The 20,179-nt window shown below is 38.2% G+C and overlaps 1 protein-coding gene across 3 annotated transcripts in view; it reads left to right on the top strand.

Moving 5' to 3' along the window:
* The window catches only part of KIF13B (kinesin family member 13B), a 187,805-nt gene that overhangs the window by 6,510 nt on the left and 161,116 nt on the right, over window positions 1–20,179 (top strand). For all 3 annotated transcript variants that reach the window (XM_060155774.1, XM_060155773.1, XM_060155776.1), the window contains exon 2: window positions 11,884–11,977. In XM_060155774.1, coding sequence (XP_060011757.1) covers window positions 11,884–11,977 — 94 coding nt within the window. The remainder of the gene's footprint in view (window positions 1–11,883; window positions 11,978–20,179) is intronic.

Raw genomic sequence — 20,179 nt, 5'->3', positions numbered from 1 at the left:
GCCACTTGCCCCAAATCACATAACTATCAAGTGGAGAAACTGGGGAGAAACTGGAGAACCTGGGCAGTTCAGCTCCAGAGCCCCAGCCCTGAAATTCTGTTCTTTCTTGGAAAAGCTGGAAGAATATAGGGAGTGGGGCATGAGAAGAGTGATGGAAGGTGGCCTCACTGAAGTCACAAGGTTTGTGGGCAGCAGAGGGGTATGAAGAGGGGTGAGGTACAGGCAGGTTCAGAAGGGTCTTGGGCAGGGTTGGAGGAGTGCAGTCACTGTAGGTTTTTTTTTTTTTAAGGTAAAATTGGTATGTAACAGTATATTAGTTTCAGGTGTACAAGGTAACTCTAAAAAGTGATCACCACGATAACAATAAGTCCAGTTACCAAACAACCCCCTTCACCCATTTGCCACCCCTAACCCCCTCCGCTCTGTAACTACCAGTCTGTCCTCTGTGTCTGTAAGTTTTGTTTTGTTTGTTCTTTTTTTTTATATTCCACATATAAGTGAAATCATACGGTGGTGTTTGTCTGATTTACTTCGCCTAGCACAATACCCTCAAGGTCCATGCGTGTTGTCACAAATGTATAGGTTTTTGAATAGAGCAGTGGCACTGTTAAAGTGATGCTTTAGGAAGGTAAATTAAGCTGTGTCTCTATCTTGCTCACAAGCTAATACATTAGCTTGTTTCTGTTTCATGAATGCTGGAGGAAGACACAGGACTTTTGGGTCAGAGGATTTACAGCGCAGCAGGTGGCAGGAGCAGTTCCCTTTGCCTGCAAATCCCACAGGGGTGACATGGAGGGGTCCAGATGGATGCTGTGCAGGCAGTGGGTTGGGTTGCATCTGAGGAGCATTGAGCTGGGGGACTCGATTGCTTTTACGTGGTAAGCAAGCCTGTTCTTTGTCCTGAGGGTTGCTGGCTGCAGACACATTCCTGAGAGGTGGGTGGGGTAAAGAGCATTTCTGGCCTTGCAGCCTAGACACACCCAGCAAGAACTTGTCAAGGTGGTATGAAAGCAACTGAGATTTGGGAAATATAGGAAGATTGCAAAGCTTCTGGTTTAGATAACTGAGTGAATGAGTGCTGGTGTCATTAACTGAGATCAGAAACATGGGAGAAGCAGGTTTTAGGGTGGAGGTGTGGGAAATTATGAGCTCCATTCTTGGACATTCAACAATATTTAGTCAGTGCTTATCACATGCCATGCACTGCACCTACAACTAAGATGTGGTACGTGCCTGGAAGAAACGCAAGAGACTGGTTGAGTTTTAGTTTCTGAAGTGCAGCCAAGCGGATGGATGCAGAAGCTGTTGTACAGGAGTCTGAAACTAAGGGACTAGAGATACGTGTAGATTTGGGAGTCGTTACTATATTTAGAAGATAGGACATCAAATTAAGGCATGCGTGAAGGACGAGGTCACAGAGGCCAAGAAGAGAGGCATAAGGAAAAGCAGGTGAAAGTAATGTGGAGGCCCAGGGCAAAAAATGGCAGAAGAATAATTTTTACTGAATGAATGAATTGGTCTTGGCATGTTGGTAGTGGGCTGAGAAATCAGTGGGTGTTTCCATATGGAAGCAGTGTGTATACGTGAGCATTCTTCTAAGAAGCTCCATATAGAAATATTATTCAGTCATAAAAAGAATGAAATAATGCCATTTGCAGCAACATGGATGGACCTAGAGATTATCATACTAAGTGAAGTAAGCCAGACAGGGAAAGACAACTATCATATGATATTGCTTATATGCGGAATCTAAAAAAAAAGATGCAAATGAACTTATTTACAAAACAGAAATAAACCCACAGACATAGAAAACAAGCATGGTTACCAAAGGGGAAGGGGAAGGGGGGAGGGATAAATTAGGAGTTTGGGATTAACATACACACACTACTATAAATAAAATGGATAACTAACAAGGACCTACTGTATAGCTCAGGAACGATACTCAATATTTTGTAATAACCTATAAGGGAAAAGAATCTGAAGAAGAATATATATGTGTGTGTGTATATATATAGCTGAATCACTGTGCTGTACACCTGAAACTAACACAGCATTGTAAATTAACTATACTTCAATTAAAACAAAAAAGCTGGGCTTCCCTGGTGGCGCAGTGGTTGAGAGTCCGCTTGCCGATGCAGGGGACGTGGGTTCGTGCCCTGGTCCGGGAAGATCCCACATACCGTGGAGCGGCTGGGCCTGTGAGCCATGGGCACTGAGCCTGTGCGTCCGGAGCCTGTAAAAAAATAGAAATAGCCAATAGAGAGGGAATTTTTTTTTTAATTAATTTTTGGCTGCACTGGGTCTTTGTTGCTGCACGTGGGCTTTCTCTAGTTGCGGGAGCGGGGGTTACTCTTCGTTGCGGTGCACAGGCTTCTCATTGCGGTGGCTTCTCGTTGTGGAGCATGGGCTCTAGGCGCGTAGGCTTCAGTAGTTGTGGCTCGCGGGCTCTAGAGCGCAGGCTCAGTAGCTGTGGCGCACGGGCTTAGTTGCTCCACTGCATGTAGGATCTTCCCGGACCAGGGATTGAACCCGTGTCCCCTGCATTGGCAGGCGGATTCTTAAACACTGTGCCACCAGGGAAGTCCCTAGAGACGGAAATTTTTGAAGTATAGGGGGAAGAGGATAATTATATAATGAGAAAGCCCTGGAGTGCTTAATTTTCTAGATGAGGTAGAATGTGAGGTTATTAATTGAGAGTAAGAAGAATTGGGTTGGCTGGGATCTTCAAAGTAGTGAGTGTCTAGAAGTGTGGTTGAAGGACTTGAACCATAATTTATATCCATTGAGGACAGTGGGACCATTCCTTCTCAGCTGTTTTTGAGATGTAGTTCATGTATCAAAAGTGTATACTTCAGTGGCTTTTAGTGTGTTTGCAGAGCTGTGCAACCATCAGCACTGTCCGACTCCAGAACATTTTCATCATCCCAAAGAGAGACTCTCTCGTTAGCAGTCGCTCTCCATCCATACCCACACCCTCCCCTTTCCCCACAGCCCCTGGCAGCCACTAATCTACTTCTTGTCTCTGTGGATTTGCCTTTTCTGGACATTTACTATAAATGGGATCATACAGTATATGGACTTTTGTATCTGCTTTCCCTTGGCATAGTGTGTTCAGGATTTATCCATGTTGTAGCATGAATCAATACTTCATTCCTTTTTAAAGCTGAATAATATTCTGTGATATGGATATGCTGCATTTTGATGCCCATTCATCAGTTGATGGGCATTTGGCTTGTTTCCGTTTTTTAGCTATTAATGAATAATGAACATTTATATATAAGTTATTGTGTATTTTCATTTCTCTTGAGTATGTGTATACATGGAAGTGGAATCGCTGGGTCATATAGTAACTCTAACTTTTGAGAAACCGCTAAATTGTTTTCCAAAGTTATTGCACCATTTTACATTTCCACCAACAATGTATGAAGTTTCCAGATTACTGCCATCCTAGTGGGTGTGAAGTGGTATCTCATTACGATTTTTGATTTGCTTGTCCCCAATGTCTAGTGATGTTAATTAAGCATCTTTTCATGTAATTAAGCCATTTGTATATCTTTTCGGAGATCCCTATTCAAACCCTATTCTTATTTTTAAAATTGAGTTGTCTTTTTATTATTGAGTTCTAAGAGTTCTTTGTATATTCTGAGTACCAGTCCCTTAACAGATACATGATTTGCAGATACTGTCTTGAATTTGTGGGTTTCCTTTTCATTCTTTCAGTGGAGTCCTTTGAAGCACAAAAGTTTTTCATTTTGATGTGGTCCAATTTATCTGTTTTTTTCTTTTGTTGCTTGTGCTTTTGATTTGATATCTAAGAAACCATTGCCTAACCCAAGGTCATGTGGATTTTAATGCCTGTGTTTTCTTCTAAGAGTTTTATAGTTTTAGCTCTTATACTTATTTAGGACTTTGATCTGTTTGGCGTTAATTTTTGAATGTGGTGTGAGGTAGAGGTCCAATTTTGTCTTTTTGCATGTGAATACCCAGTTGTCCCATCACCATTTGTTGAAATGACTATACTTTCCCCATTGGATTGTCTTGGCACCCTTGTTGAAAATTAGTTGACCATAAATGTGACAGCATACGTCTGGATTCTCAAGTCTATTCCAATGATTTATACGTCTGTCCTTAGGTTAGTATCACACTGTCTTGATTACTGTAGCTTTGTAGTAAGTTTGAAATTGGTGAGTGTAGTCCTTCTACTTTGTTCTTCTTTTTCAAGATTGGTCTGGCTATTCTGGTTTTGCCTTATAAGTTTTTAAATACCTGCTTTCTAACCCTCTGAAGTTGATTGGTTTCTTGAAAATACACATTTTATGTTTTGGGCCATGTAAGATTATTTCAATTATTTTGGTATTACCCCATCAGGCATCGTGTCTTGGATCTTCCTTCATTCCTCAGTTTTTTCTTTAGCTGTATTAGAACTCGGTTATATTTTATCTTTTGTTTATTGAATAGATTCTCATGTTCACTGGTAAAAACATAAAAGTAGGTGATTAGGATATTTTATATATCTCTTACTAGAAAGCAAACTACCAATTGGTTTTTTACCTCTGTGGCATCACCTAATTTTCTTTTTCCTTGGGTCAGTGGGTCCCAGGCAACTTGTAAGTGTAGTAAAGAACTATAAGTCTTATTCCCTATTCTGCAATTAAGAATACTACATTCCAGTTGGGAAAACAAGTGCTTCATACATGAAATATGAGTTATGAATATCATCAGCATGCATAGACATGTAAAAATATTAGGCACATGACACAATTTAGTTGAAAATAGAACCATATATAGCATGCAAAATTTTCAATTTAATTAAAATGTGAATCTTACAAATAATTTACTATCTTCCTTTTAAAAATGGACCCTAGTGAATTTAACAGTAAGTTATAGCTTTTTAGGAATGTGACATAGGTAAAGGGAGGTTCATTTATATTTCTGAGTAGTAGATTTTGTTTGAAAATTACTATTAATTTTCTGGAGAATTAGAAAAGCAGGTTCCTGAATGGGCAACTCAGAATTATTTTGTCCACACTGAGAATGATGCATTTACTCAGATGGAATATGAGTTATATAAAGGGAGTCTCCCACGCCCCACCTATCTTTGACTATGATGTCATTGAAGAAAGAGCCATAGCTGATTTATGCATTGAAGAAAGACTTGTTTCAAATTATTGTTCACTTTTACAAGGTGACTAAATTTGCTCGCTGAGTAAGCTGAATTATCAGCTGTTGATATTTTATTCACCTTGAGGAACTTGACCTAGAAAAAGATCCTGTTTGGGAAATAATATGGGATCTTTAATGTTAGTGGACTAAATTAACTTTCTTTCCTTCCTCCTTTCTTTCTTTCTTCCTCTCTTTCTCTCTTTCTTTCTATTTTTTTAAAAAAATATTTATTTATTTATTTTTGGCTGCATTGGGTCTTTGTTGGGTCTTCGTTGCTGTGCACGGGCTTTCTCTAGTTGCAGCGAGCGGGAGCTACTCTTTGTTTTGGTGCGCAGGCTTCTCATTGTGGTGGCTTCTCTTGTGGAGCGTGGGCTCTAGGCGCATGGGCTTCAGTAGTTGTGGCTCGCAGGCCCCAGAGTGCAGGCTCAGTAGTTGTGGTGCACGGGCTTAGTTGCTCTGCGACATGTGGGATCTTCCTGGACTAGGGATAGAACCTGTGTCCCCTGCATTGGCAGGCGGATTCCCAACCACTGCACCACCAGGGAAGTCCCTCTCTTTCTTTTTTAAAGGACTCGTGAATACATCAAAGAATTCATGGTTCTGAGTACTATAAAGCTTGATTAGTCATGACCTAAACTTATAGCACTACTTAACTCGAAGATCACTCTGGTTTTTTTATTGGTTTTCAGACATAGTACTAATTAAATCCCAATCCCATAATTTTAGGCTTCACTGAGAATAAACTGTTGTCCATATGTTACTTATTATAATAATGAGTATTTAGTGCTATTTTTTATTGTGGTAAGGTAGATATAACATAAAATTTACCATCTTAAACCATTTTTAAGGGTACAGCTCAGTGGCATTAGGTACGTTCACATTGTTGTACAACCGTCACCACCATCCATCTCTAGAACTTTTTTATATTGCAGAACTGAAACTCCATGCCCATGAGATACTAACTTCTTTAGCCCAGCCCCTGGCAACTACCATTATACTTTTTATCTCTATGAGTTTGACTACTCTAGGTGTCTCATATAAGTGGAATCCTACAAAACTTATCCTTTGGGACTGGTTCATTTTACTTAGCATAATGTCTTCAAGGTTCATCCATGTTTTAGCAGAATTTCATTCTTTTTTTAAGGTTGAATAATCTTCCATTGAATATATATACCACATTCTGTTTATCCGTTCATCCATTGATGGAAAGTTGGGTTGCTTCCACCTTTTAGCTATTGTGAATACTGCTGTGAACATGGGTGTACTTTAATGCTGTTTTTGCAAAGGTAGTGCATAGCAGCTGGGTATTAATCTTTTTAATCTAAGTATTGTTCCAAACGAAGAGGAAGATGTTTATGTTTTGGATTTTTGGTAGGTGTTAAAAATTTTTTTTTTCTTTTTTAAATTCACCTTAAATTTAAGGCCTAAATTTGGTATTGCTATTTAGTCAATTAATATTTAATCACAGCTTTGCTTTCTAAGCAGTATAGAGCAAGAAGTTTTCCATGGAGAAAGTGTCATATTTAGAGTTTTGTAGCAGTATAGTTTCATTCAAGCATTGGTGGCATTTGGTGATAAAATGCTTTTCATATATCTGACCCTTAAACTCTCCTCAAATCTCACTGCTCTTATTTGCTTGAGTGTGTGTCCTAGATGTTCCACCCATATTCTAAACAGTCTTGTGAAAAGCCTTCTTTTAACAGCGTTGGGGTGGGAATTTTGTTTGGTAATAAAAACTGAGCTAATAAAGAAGTGAAGATAGTTGTTTATATTTTGAAGGCCACCTCCACTGGGTGTTAAATGTAGGGACATTTGTAAGTGTTGTACTCTTTAGGACAAAATGAGTTTAGGTTGGATATATTAGTTATTAGGTGATTCTTTGAATTATATAGGATTTTCCAGGGATTGGTTCCTGAATCATGCCATTTAATGCTTTCAAACTATTAGTGTGTCTAATGAAGTCATGAGGGGCAGGATGGAGGAGCTGTGAAGAGTATAGGGAAAAAGCCTACAAATATTGAAAGAAAACGTTTGAATCCTTTTTCAATTCCAGATCATCTGAAATGAAGGCAAAACTCTAGTGGGGGCGGGGGAGATATTTGATTTATGGCTTTGCAAGCATGCATTCTAGATGAGTACTTTTGCATGCAGAACTATACATGCAGCTCCTTTGCTCAGACCTAAGGTTCTTGCAAGAAACTAATATCTAACTTTGTGGTGGGTGGTGAGATGGAGATTCTGAGTCAGTACAGTTTCTGGAGCCTTGATAAAGCATTTGTGTATAATATAGATTTGACTGCACAGGGTCAGCCAATACAATATGGTCAGAGGTCATTAAGGGGTAGTATCAACAAAGTACGATGATTGCAAACCTTTTTTTTTAGGGTGTGAAGTGTTTTTATTTTTTAATTTTTTTAACATCTTTATTGGAGTATAATTGCTTTACAATGGTGTGTTAGTTTCTGCTTTATAACAAAGTGAATCAGTTATGCATATACATATGTTCCCATATCTCTCTGCAAACTTTCTTGAGCTCTGGGCCTAAGGAAAGAAAGAAGTAAAAATGCATGTTTGAAAAGTTTTTGCATTGTGGCTGAGGCTTTCCTGCAGCATTTCTGTGGTAGTATAGAGTGGATTTAAACACAAAGTATTAGAAATAGGCTTTCCTACTAGTTGACCACAGTGAGACATCTGCCTTTCCAGGTTAGCCTTCCACACCTGGGTAAAACATATGTCTGATATTTTCAGTTTCTCTTTGCCTGAAAAATGTATTGGCTAAAAGAAAGACCACTAAATTTTTGGTACTTCTAGATTATATCTTTGAGAACAAATGTAGAATAACTGATGTGAGAAAGGTTGAGTGGTAGGCACCGGGAGGGAAATTTTTGTTTTTGTTTGCATTTGTCTCAATTATATAAGTTAAAGGAAACAAAAAAGAAATCATCTTTCCTGGCAGTGCAGATACTCTGAAGTTATAATGAGTTTGACATTGACATTTGGCCAAGGTTCTTAGGGAAATACAAAATGACTCCAGTGTAGTACAGTTTCTTTCCTTAGAGCATATCTTTGGGTAATAGAGATAAGGCAAACAGAAACAGTTTCATACTTTGGGTCAGAAATTTTGAAGAATATAAGAACATAAACATGATGTGGTCATGTTTCTCTTTATTGAGATATAGTTCACGTATGACATAATTCAACCAATTCAGTGTTTTTTTATTTTTTAAACTTAAAAAAAATTATTTATTTATTTATTGGCTGTGTTGGGTCTTCGTTGCTGCATGTGGGCTTTCTCTAGTTGCGGGAGCGGGGGCTACTCTTTGTTGTGGTGCGCGGGCTTCTCATTGCGGTGGCTTCTCTTTGTTGCAGAGCACAGGCTCTAGGCACACGGGCTTCAGTAGTTGTGGCACGTGGGCTTCAGTAATTGTGGCTCGTGGGCTCTAGAGCGCAGACTCAGTAGTTGTGGCGCACGGGCTTAGTTGCTCTGCAGCATGTGGGATCTTCCCGGACCTGGGCTTGAACCCGTATCTCCTGCATTGACAGGCAGATTCTTAACCACTGCGCCACCAGGGAAGTCCCCAATTCAGTTGTTTTATTGTGCTCATGCAGTTGTGAAAACAATCAGCACAATTTTAGTGCATCTTCATCACCCCCAATAGAAACCTGTACCCACTAGCAGTCACTTCTCAGCTCTGGGCAATAACTAGTCTATTTTCTGTCTCTGTTTGCCTGTTCAGAACATTAGAAATAAGTAAAGTCATACAATATGTGGTCCTTTGTACTGCCTTCTTTTACTTAGCACAAGCTTCATCTATGTTGTAGTATGTGTCAGTACCTTATTCCTTTTAATAGCCACATAGTGTTCCATTTTATGGATATACCACATTTATCCATTCATTAGTTGATGGACATTTGGGTTGTTTCCACTTTTTAGCTGTTATGAGTAGCCAAATAATACTGCTATGAACATTCATGTACAAACTTTTGTATGGACATAGGTTTCTCTTGGGTATATGCCTAGGATATATATATATATATATATATATATATATATATATATATATATATATATATATATATATATATATAGGGAATTTCTGGGTCATATACTAATTCTGTGTTTAATCATTGAAGAACTGCCAGACTATTTTCCAAAGTGACTGCATCATTTTACTTTCCCACCAGTAATGTATGAAGGTTCCAATTTTTCCATGTCCTCACCTATACTTACCTGTCTTTTTTTTGACATCCAATTTACACTTTATTATTTTTTCTTTCTTAATTGAAATATAATTGACTTACAATATTATATTAGTTTAAGTTGTTATCTTTTTGGTTAGAGTTATGCTAGTGGGTGTGAAGTGGTATCTCATTGTGGTTTTGATTTGCATTTCCCCATTGTCTAATGATGTTGAGCATCTTTTCTTGTGCTCATTAGCCATTTCTGTATCTTTTTTGGAGAGATGTCTGTTCAAGTTCTTTGCCCATTTTAAAATTGAATTTTTAAAAATTCATTTAAAATTTTTTAAATTGAGTTGTAGGAGTTTTTTATATTTTCTGATGCAAGTTCCTTATTTGATATATGATTCACAAATATTTTGTGAATTTTGTGGATTGTTTTTTTCCCAAGAATTCTTTTTTTTCTCTTTTTAAAAAAATTATGTATTTTTTTTTTACAGTAGGTCCTTATTGGTTATCTGATTTAAATATAACAGTTTGTACTTGTCAATCCCAAACTCCTAACCTATCCCTCCCCCCCGCACCCTTCCCCCTGGTAACCATAAATTCATTCTCTAAGTCTGTGAGTCTGTTTCTGTTTCGTAGATAAGTTCATTTGTATCATTTTTTTTAGATTCTGCATATCAGAGATATCATATGCTATTTGTCTTTTTCTGTCTGACTTCACTTAGTATGATAATCTCCAACTCCATCCATGTTTCTGCAAATGGCATTATTTCATTCTTTTTAATGGCTGAGTAATATTCCATTGTATATATATACCACATCTTCTTTATGCATTCATCTGTTGATGGACGTTTAGGTTGCTTCCATGTCCTGGCTGTTGTAAACAGTGCTGCAGTGAACATTGGGGTGCATGTATCCTTTCGAACCACGTTTTTCTCCAGATATATGCCCAGGAGTGGGATTGCTGGATCATATGGTAGCTCTATTTTTAGTTTTTTCTTTTTTTTTCTTTTTTTGATTGCATGGCATGTGGGATCTTAGTTCCCTGACCAGGGATCAAACCCGTGCCCCCTGCAGTGGAAGCATAGAGTCTTAACCACTAGACCGTTGGGAAGTCTCCTATTTTTAGTTTTTTTAAGGAACCTCCATACTGCTGTCCATAGTGGCTGTATCAATTTACATTCCCACCAACAGTGTAAGAGGGTTCTCTCTTCTCCACACCCTCTCCAGCATGTTTGTAGATTTTTTGATGATGGCCGTTTTGACTGGTGTGAGGTAATATCTCATTGTAGTTTTGATTTGCATTCCTCTAATAATTAGCAATGTTGAGCATCTTTTCATTTGCCTCTTGGCCATCTGTATGTCTTCTTTGGAGAAATGTGTATTTAGGTCTTCTGCCCATTTTTTGATTGGGTTGTTTGTTTTTTGGTGTGGATTGTCTTTTTACTCTCTTGATGGTGTCCTTTGAAGAACAAAATTTTTCATTTTGATGAGGTTGTCCCAGCACTATTTGTTGAAAAGGCTATACTTTCTCCATTGAATTTCTTGGCACTGTCATCAAAATCATTTGGCCATAAATATGAGAGTATAATTCTGTACTCTCTGTTCCATTGATCTATATGTCTATCCTTCTATCCTTATATTAGTACCACAATTACTGTAGTTGTTTAGTAAGTTTGAAATTGTTGAGTTGTCGTCTTTGTATTTTGTTCTTCAAGATTTTTTGGCTGTTCTAGGTCTTGTGTATTTCCATATAGATTTTAGGATCAGCTTGTTAACTTTTGAAAAAAGTTAACTTGGATTTTAATAGGGATTGCCTTGAATTTTTATAGACCAATTGGGGGAGTATTGCTATCCTAATAGAATTAAGTCTTTCAATTCATGAACATAAGTTGTTTTTCTATTTGTTTAAATGTTTAATTTCTTTCAACAATGTCTTGGAATTTTCAGTGTATATATTTTGTACTTCTTTTAAATTTATACCTAAGTATTTGAATCTTTTTGATGTTATTATAAATGAAATTGTTTTATTAACTTCATTTCTGGATTTTTTATTGCTGGTGTATAGAAACACAGCTGATTTTTGTATGTTAATCTTGTATCCTACAACTTTGCAGAAATTGTTTATTCTAGTAGTTTTTAGTGGATTCTTTAAGATTTTCTATATGTAAGATCATATAGTGTGCAAATAAAGGTAGTTTTATTTTTTCTTTCCAATCTGGATGCCTTTTATTAGTTTTTCTTGCCTAACTGCCCTGACCAGAAATTCTAGTCCAGTTTTGAACGAAAGTTGCAGTAGTAGACATCCTTGTCTTATTTCTGATGCCAGAGGGCAAGCCGTTCAGTCTTTTACTGTTAAGTGTGATGTTAGCCGCAGGTATTTTAGGTGCCCTTTATCAGGTTGAGGAAGTTCCCTTCTGTTTCTAGTTTGTTGAGTTTTTATCATAGAGGAGTGTTGGATTTTTTGTCAAAAGCTTTTTTCTGACATAAATTACTTCAAAATGACTAATTTTTTTTCTTTTTTTTAATCTGCAGAAATTGACTTGCATACCAAATGTGTGGTGGATGTAGATGCAAACAAGGTTATTCTCAATCCTGTAAATACCAATCTTTCCAAAGGAGATGCCCGGTAAGTTAAACAGTGTTACGATCAATGGATTTTTAAATGGCGGAAAGCAACAATGGCTGCTGAACTGAGTTCAGTTGAACAAATATTGAACGCTTACTATGTGGAGACATATTGCTGCCAGATAGACGAGGCCTGTAATACGGAATGACTGAGTGCCAGAATGCGTGTTGTAGGCAGTAATGGTATTGGAAGGTCCGAGAAGAGAGTGTCGGTTAGATTGTGAAGTAACCGAGGAAGGCTTCTTGAGGAGGTGGTACTGGCTGGAGGCTTAGGTAAGATGTGAACGGGAAGAAGTCGGGTAAAAGGGAAGGCTTTTAGGTTGTTCCTCAGTGTGTGTTGTTTTTACTTCTGCCAATTCTCATCCTGTCTGTCACTTAGAGCCCATTTCAAGTGCTATTTTCTTCCTGAAGACATTCTTGCAGCCTTTAGTGATTCCTCTCTTTTAAGGCCTCATGAACTCTAATCTGTACTACCTAATTTAATTATTATATATTGTTTTGAATTATTAATTGTAGCTTAACAGTAGATTTTAAGGTCTTGGAGGGAAGAGACTCTCTGTCAGGGGTTGGGGATGAATACTTGAGCATCAGTTCTGGATTTGGGTGATAGTATGAAGAAAAGAGAGGGCAAGAGGTTGTAAAGAAATTGAATGTGGGGAGGAAGGAAGAGATTAATTTGGTTTTTCTCAGCAAGTGGGGGAAAATTAATTTAATCACATAAGTTGGAGTCAGTTTACAGAAGACCTTGAAAGCAGATGAGATTTGGCCTGTATTTTTATGGGTAGGATGTCATCTTTGACAGTTTTTTAATTATTGTGATTAAGGAGGTGGATTCGGAAGAGCTGTTGAATGGCAATGCAGAGAATAGGTTAGAGTGGGGAAAAGACTGGCTGTTTGCAGAGATCAGCTCTATCAGAGATGTTTTTGTGCCGATCCTGGAAGTGGAGAACACATGGTGCCCGCCACGATGCCTTGCACAAAGTAGGTGCTTCAGAGTACTTGTAGAGCAGTGCTGTATATGGAAATATACCCGGAAGGTACTCCATAAAGGTTCTTTCAAGTTGAATTGCATTGAAAAGAGCACTGGCCTTGGAGTCAGAAAATCTGCAATAGAATCCCTACTTATGTTATTGTAGTTAGTTTTGTTTTTTTTTTTTTTTTTTTTGTGGTACGCGGGCCTCTCACTGTTGTGGCCTCTCCCGTTGCGGAGCATAGGCTCCGGACGCACAGGCTCAGCGGCCACGGCTCACGGGCCTAGCCACTTCGCGGCATGTGGGATCTCCCCGGACCGGGACATGAACCCATGTCCCCTGCATTGGCAGGCAAACTCTCAACCACTGTGCCACCAGGGAAGCCCTAAAAATTATTTTTTATTGGAGTATATATTTTTAACTTTTTTGAGCCTTATCTGTAAGATACGTGCCTTACCTGTCTCACACCTCTGTGAGATCAAATTAGTGATTGTTAAAGTGCTTTGTAAAGTGTTCTGTAAATGTTCAGGTTTATTGTTATTGATGTAGAGATATTTCTTAAGCATCTCTGGGATATGCCATTATTAGGGTGGGAAGGGTATAGATGTGTCAAGAAAGGTGCTGGGATTTTGAGCCTACTAACTGAATGACCTGTTGTCCTGAGTGTTAATTGAAAACATTAATTTGGGGGCTGTTTATTGCTCTTAGAGCTTCCAATCTGAAGACTATGGCTTTCTTTGGCAATGTGGGCGACTCTGAACAAACTTGGAGGCAGTACCCTCTGGTAGAAAGAATATGGGCTTTTTATACAGGCTGATGGATTCAAATTCTGGCTCTGCCACTCACTGGCATGGTTATCTACCTGTGTTTTTTATTTGTAAAGTGTTTTCATTTTCTGTTGCTGTGTAACAAATTACCTCAAAAGCTTAGTGGTTTAAAACGACAATAACCGTGCATTATTTCCTGGTTTTTGTGGGTCAGGAATTGAGACAGGGTGCAGCGGGCACGGCTTGCTCTGCTCCATGCTGTCTGGGGCCTACTGGGAAGACTCGAAGACTCACCTGGGTCTGGCAGTTGGTGCCATCTGTTGGCTGGAGAGGTCTCTGGGGCTGTGGGCAGAACGCCTGCTCACAGTCTGGTGGCAGGTTCCAAAGGCAAGCGTCCTGAGAGCACGAGAAAGCCAGGTGGAAGAAGTATCGCCTTTGATATTCTAACCTTGGAAGTCACACGGTGTCATTTTTGTCACATTTTCTTGCTCAAGTCTGGTATAAAGCTCTACACAGTTTCAAGAAGAGGAAACATAGACTCATCTGTCTTAGGGTGGAGGAAAGTTAGTGTCAAATCAGGAAAGCATTTGGGGTGGGAGATGTATCGTTGTGGCTCCATCCACAAGTGTGTACCTGATGAGGTAATTGTGAGAATAAAATGAGCACATAGAAGCTTTTTTAAAAAATGTTTTCTTTCCTTTAGAGACCTTTAAATCTTAGGGATTTGTGAAAGAATTAAATAGCACTTTTTGGTTCCATAGAGTATCTTGGATGACTCTTTTTTTACGTGTGCTGAAAACAGAGATTGAATATTAACTCAGTGCTGTAGAGTACTGTCTGATAAAAAAAAAACTTTTAGAAATGACAACTGTCAATAAGGTTGGTATGTAATGGCTTTTGGTGAAGTAAAGTTAGGAAGCACAGCTGCTTAAAAAACAACTCTTTATTGAAGTACATACTATACATACAGAAAAGTACATATAGCTTGATGAATTTTCATAAGTTGAGCAGTCCTATAACTGGCGCCCAGATTAAAAACAAGAACATTACTAGTATGACAGAAGACCACCTCATGAGAAGCACTTTTTCTTTTAATGTAATATCAAGGTGAAAAGGGAAAACAGAAATTTTGGGATGTAGCAGTTCAGTGGTATATGTTGACTCCATTAAAAGAAAAAAATAGGAGGGAAAGCATAAATTACAAAGTTAAGGTTAATTACCGTCTAGTTTGTAGAATGACTAATCCATACAACAAGTTATGGTTTTATAGGAGGTATACTTGTATTGGGTTGGCCAAAAAGTGCCTTCAGTTTTTAAGTAAAAGTAAAAGACATATTTTTCATTTTCACCAAGAACTTTATTGAACAACATAGTCACCCTTTTGTTCCACTACCTTCTGCCATTTTTCAGGCAACTTCATATTTCCATCTTCTCAAAACCTTTTATTTTTTTGAGCAAAGAACTGTTCAAGGTGCCTTTTACAGTCCTCCAGGGAATTGACATTTTTTCCATTAAGAGAATTTTGTGAAGACCGAAATGAATGGAAATCCGAAGATGCAATGTCTGGTGAATACGGCGGATGAATCAGAACTTCCCAGCCAAGTTGTAACAGTTTTTGCCTGGTCATCAAAGAAACATGCAGTCTTGAGTTATCCTGATGGAGGATTACGTGTTTTCTGTTGACTAATTCCGGACGCTTTTCATTGAGTGCTGCTTTCAGTTGGTCTAGTTGGGAGCAGTACTTGTTGGAATTAATCGTTTGGTTTTCCAGAAGGAACTCATAATAGAGCACTCCCTTCCAGTCCCACCATATACACAACATCACCTTCTTTGGATGAAGACCGTCCTTTGATGTGGTTGGTGGTGGTTCATTTCACTTGCCCCACAGTCTCTTCCATTCCCCATTATTGTACAGTATCCACTTTCATCGCCCGTCACAATTTGTTTTAAAAACGGAACGTTTTCAGTACGTTTAAGTAGAGAATCGCAGGTGGAAATACGGTCAAGAAGGTTTTTCTTGCTTAACTTATGTGGAACCCAAACATCAAAGCAATTAACATAACCAATATGGTGTGAATGATTTTCAACGCTTGATTTGGATATTTTGAGTATGTCGGCTATCTCCCGCGTGGTATAACGCTGACTGTTCTCAATTAATGTCTCAATTTGATTGCTGTCAACTTCACCTGGTCTACCCAACCACAGAGCATCGTCCAGCGAGGATTCTCCAGCACGAATCCTTGCAAACCACTTTTGACACATTTGATCAGTCACAGCACCTTCTCCATTCACTGCACGAATCTTTTTTGACATTTCAGTTGTGTTTTTACCATTTTTGAAATAATAAAGTATAATATGCCAAAAATGTTGCTGCTTTCCTTCCATCTTCAATATTAAAATGGCTACACAAAAATTCACCAATTTTAATGTCTTTTTTAAATGCACACTGATATGACAGCTGTCACAATACAGTCTAACAAAATTGTTTCGAATGAAGTTAAAGACAACTAAGTGCTATCAGAGCCATCTTAAGGAAAAAACTGAACGAACCTTTCGGCCAACCCAATAGCAGAGAGCCAGGGATTTGAAACTAACATTAAAAAAAGTGGTTTGGTCAGTCTAAATCACTAGTCAGAAAGGCTCAAATTAATGTTTTTCCTTTAAAAGCTACAATATCCTTGTTTTTAGAATAGTATCCAATCCTATTAATATAAAACTATGACTAGTTTTGTATGTATACTTACAACCTAAGTTAGTATACTTTGAAAGTGAACATGTATACATTTTATAACAATAGTTTGTATATTTTTCTGATTAATTTTGCATTAACTTCTGAAAGTTTCATGGTTTGATGGTTGTGCTTATTAAAGCTAATAAAAGTCATGGTTAAATGAGGAAGACCATTTTCAGCTTAACAGCTTAATCATGGGAATTTGGGAAACATTTTTGCTGTGCTATATATGTGGAATTTCAAAACTGTTTTGAAAAATAAGATGCTTAAAATTCAGAAAATTGATTGTACATGGCTAACGAGATTAAGAAATGCTGACTTTGGAGTCAGACATCCTGGACTGAACCTCAGCTCTGCTACTTAACATGTGTGATGTGGAGCAAGTTACGTAATTGTCCTCTGCCTCAGTAAAGTGGAGATTATAGTAGTATCTGCCTATAGGTTGTTATGAGGATTAAGTGAGTTAAAATATGTAAAGTGGCAGTGCCTGGTATACAGTTAACCTTATGTAAAAAGTTAGCTATTACTTTGACTCTTACTGTTACTGTTATTATGGCCTGTATTCAAGTTGTAGTCCATGGTATGTTTGTGAGCTATAACTTCATAAAGGAAGTAAAATTTTTTAAAAAATTTATTTTGTTTATTTATTATTTTTGACTGCGTTGGGTCTTCGTTGCTGCGCGAGGGCTTTCTCCAGTTGCGGCGAGCAGGGGCTACTCTTCGTTGCGGTGCATGGGCCTCTCATTGCAGTGGCTTCTCATTGTGGAGCATGGGCTCTAGGCGCACGGGCTTCAGTAGTTGTGGCACACAGGCTTCAGTAGTTGTGGCTCGCGGGGTCTAGAGCACAGGCTCAGTAGTTGCGGCACATGGGCTTAGCTGCTCTGTGGCATGTGGGATCTTTCCGGACCAGGGCTCGAACCCACGTACCCTGCATTGGCAGGCGGATTTTTTTTTTTTTTAAAATAGATGTTGAGGGTAGGAGTTTATTAGTTTATTAATTTATTTTTGCTGTGTTGGGTCTTTGTTTCTGTGCGAGGGCTTTCTCTAGTTGTGGCAAGCGGGGGCCACTCTTCATTGCGGTGTGCAGGCCTCTCACTCTTGTGGCCTCTCTCGTTGCGGAGCACAGGCTCCAGACGCGCAGGCTCAGTAGTTGTGGCTCATGGGCCTAGTTGCTCCGCGGCATGTGGGATCCTCCCAGACCAGGGCTCGAACCCGTGTCCCCTGCATTAGCAGGCAGATTCTCAACCACTGGGCCACCAGGGAAGCCCCCTAAAAAATGTTTAAACCAAAATATATTCAGTACTTGAGTATACATGCCTATCAAGAAATTACCTAGTTCTAGAAAAATTTCAGCTTTGCAAAGTCAGAAACTTTATTTTATCTAGTTTGCCCAAAGTTGGTGGGGTCTTAGGGACTAACATGCCATGTGTTAGAGAGATAGCCCCTTAATTTTAAGTTTACAGTGAACAAAATATTAATCCCTGTCATCCGGGCTTCTCCGTAGTATCAACCAACTGGGGAAGCCAGGTTAAAACATTGCTTGTGAACATAGGGTAAGAACAAAGGGACGTTTTATTAAATATGGAGAAGATTAAGGACAGACTCTTTCTATTCCGCAGCACTCTACTCAAACACCCTAGGGACTGAAACACTTGTATCCACCAGTTCGGTCTTTTTCTTCTATATATAGTACTAGATACACATTGACAGATTTGATCTATTTGTTTTCTCTTGCAGAGCCATACTGCTTATACTAGTAGTACGTTAAATGTCTTTTTGGAATTACCCTTTTGCACTAAACCAGTTTAGTTTTCTAGACTGGTCCATGGGCTTTCCCAAATCTTCAGCACTATATTTACAAATCATCTTTTAGGGCTAATAAGTGACTAATTCATTATCTATTCTTAGTAGATTTTTACAAGTGTAATTCTCAGTGTGTGATTCTTCACATTTAGGAGCCCTTTAAGTCCCTTTTATCACTAGTTACAATAATACCATGATGTAGAACAGTCCCTTTTTAAATAGCTAAATACTTCTTTAAGCCTTATTTTGTTTGAATTATGTCTTAAAACATTAAAATTTTATCTTATAATAAAATGTTAATGCTAGTGCTTGTCACCATGATAGGACAAAACAGTTTCTTAGGCTAAGTTTTATCTTCTGCCTTTTGCCTCATTCCCTCCTCTACCCACCAGACAGGCCTTTGCTGCTCACTCTGGCTAAAAAATTGAGATACTTAAAATGTTTTCAAAGGGAGTGAGGTGTGATTTCTCATGGAGAGTGGCAGCCTCCACTTTATGAAACAGTTGTGGTATGAAAGTTATGTTTCTGTGAGTTTGGAAATGGGAATGCATTTTCCGATAGGTATTGACAGTTGTTTCTAGGAGAAAGGCTGTTCTATTAAAAAGAGTGACTAGTTTGGCCCACAACTCATACGGTAAAGTTTGCTTGTTTGTTTTTGCTGTGCGTGTATGGAGATAAAGAATGCATTGACTGTCAGTAACTAATATACTTTGGCGTCACTGTGCCAAAGGTGCCAGCAGTTTTATCCACCGTTGTTTTTGCACCATCAATGCAAATATCAACACAGTGAAGAGGGCAAATGTCTTAGTATTTTATGAAAATAGTTTTGACCTCAAGACCCACTGAGAAGCTCTAGGAAACTCTCAGGAGTCCTCAGACCACAATTTGGGAGCCAAAGTTAGACTGAATGGATGTCTTTGGTTTATTTTTAAACTACTTCATTGAGATATAATAAGCATATCATATAATTCATACCTTTAAAATGAACAGTTTCAATGGTTTTTATTATATTTACCAGCACAATTATTTAATTTTATGACATCTTTATCACACTGTTAATCTGTGTTCCGTCTCCAGGTTTGAGATTTACCTATTCTGGACATTTCATATAAATGAAATACAATTTGTGGTCTTCTATGATTGGCTTCTTCTTACTTAGCATAATGTTTTTGAGGTTTATCCATGTTATAGCATTTATTGGTACTTATTCCTTTTTATGGTGGAATAATATTTCATCATATTCTATTTTGTTTATCCATTCATCAGTTGATGGATATTTGGGTTGTTTCCACTTTTTGGCTATTATGAATAATGCTGCTGTGAACATCTGTATACAGGTCTTTCTGTGGACATATGTTTCTGTTTCTCTTAGATAGATGTTCAGGAGTGGACTTTCTGGGTCATATGGTACCTCTGTGCTTAACATTTTGAGGAATTGTCAGACTGTTTTCCAAAGCGGCTGCACCGATTTACATTTCCACCAGCAGTGTATGAGGATTCCAGTTTCTTTGTCTTTTAAAGAACCCTCATTTACTGTAAGGAAATGGTGGTGACTCTGGCTAATTGGAGAGTGTATACCCTGCCCGAAGGCATTCAGATTACAGTTAAAATAATTGAGCAAAGTTTTAAAAAATATAGTGTATAAAAAGATTTAAAGAATAAAACGCTTAGGCACCTGTCACTCAGTTTAATAAATCATTACCAATACAGTTAAAGCCTATTGTGAACAGCCTCCAATTTTAATGCCTTTCTTCTCCACCACAGTTAACAACTTTTCCAGAATTTGGTTTTTTATCTTTCTATTTCTTTACATTTTCACTATGTGTGTTTGGAAATTGTTTGCACAATATTACGTGTCCACAAATGCCTTTTTCTAGTAAAGGGTCAGAGAGAGATGTGACTCAAAAAAGACTGACTACTAAAGTATAATG

This window comes from Lagenorhynchus albirostris, chromosome 7 (genome assembly GCF_949774975.1).
Source record: "Lagenorhynchus albirostris chromosome 7, mLagAlb1.1, whole genome shotgun sequence".
Classification (NCBI taxonomy): Eukaryota; Metazoa; Chordata; class Mammalia; order Artiodactyla; family Delphinidae; genus Lagenorhynchus; species Lagenorhynchus albirostris.
Note: the sequence above shows the minus strand (reverse complement) of the source record. Positions and strands in the feature narration are given on the sequence as shown.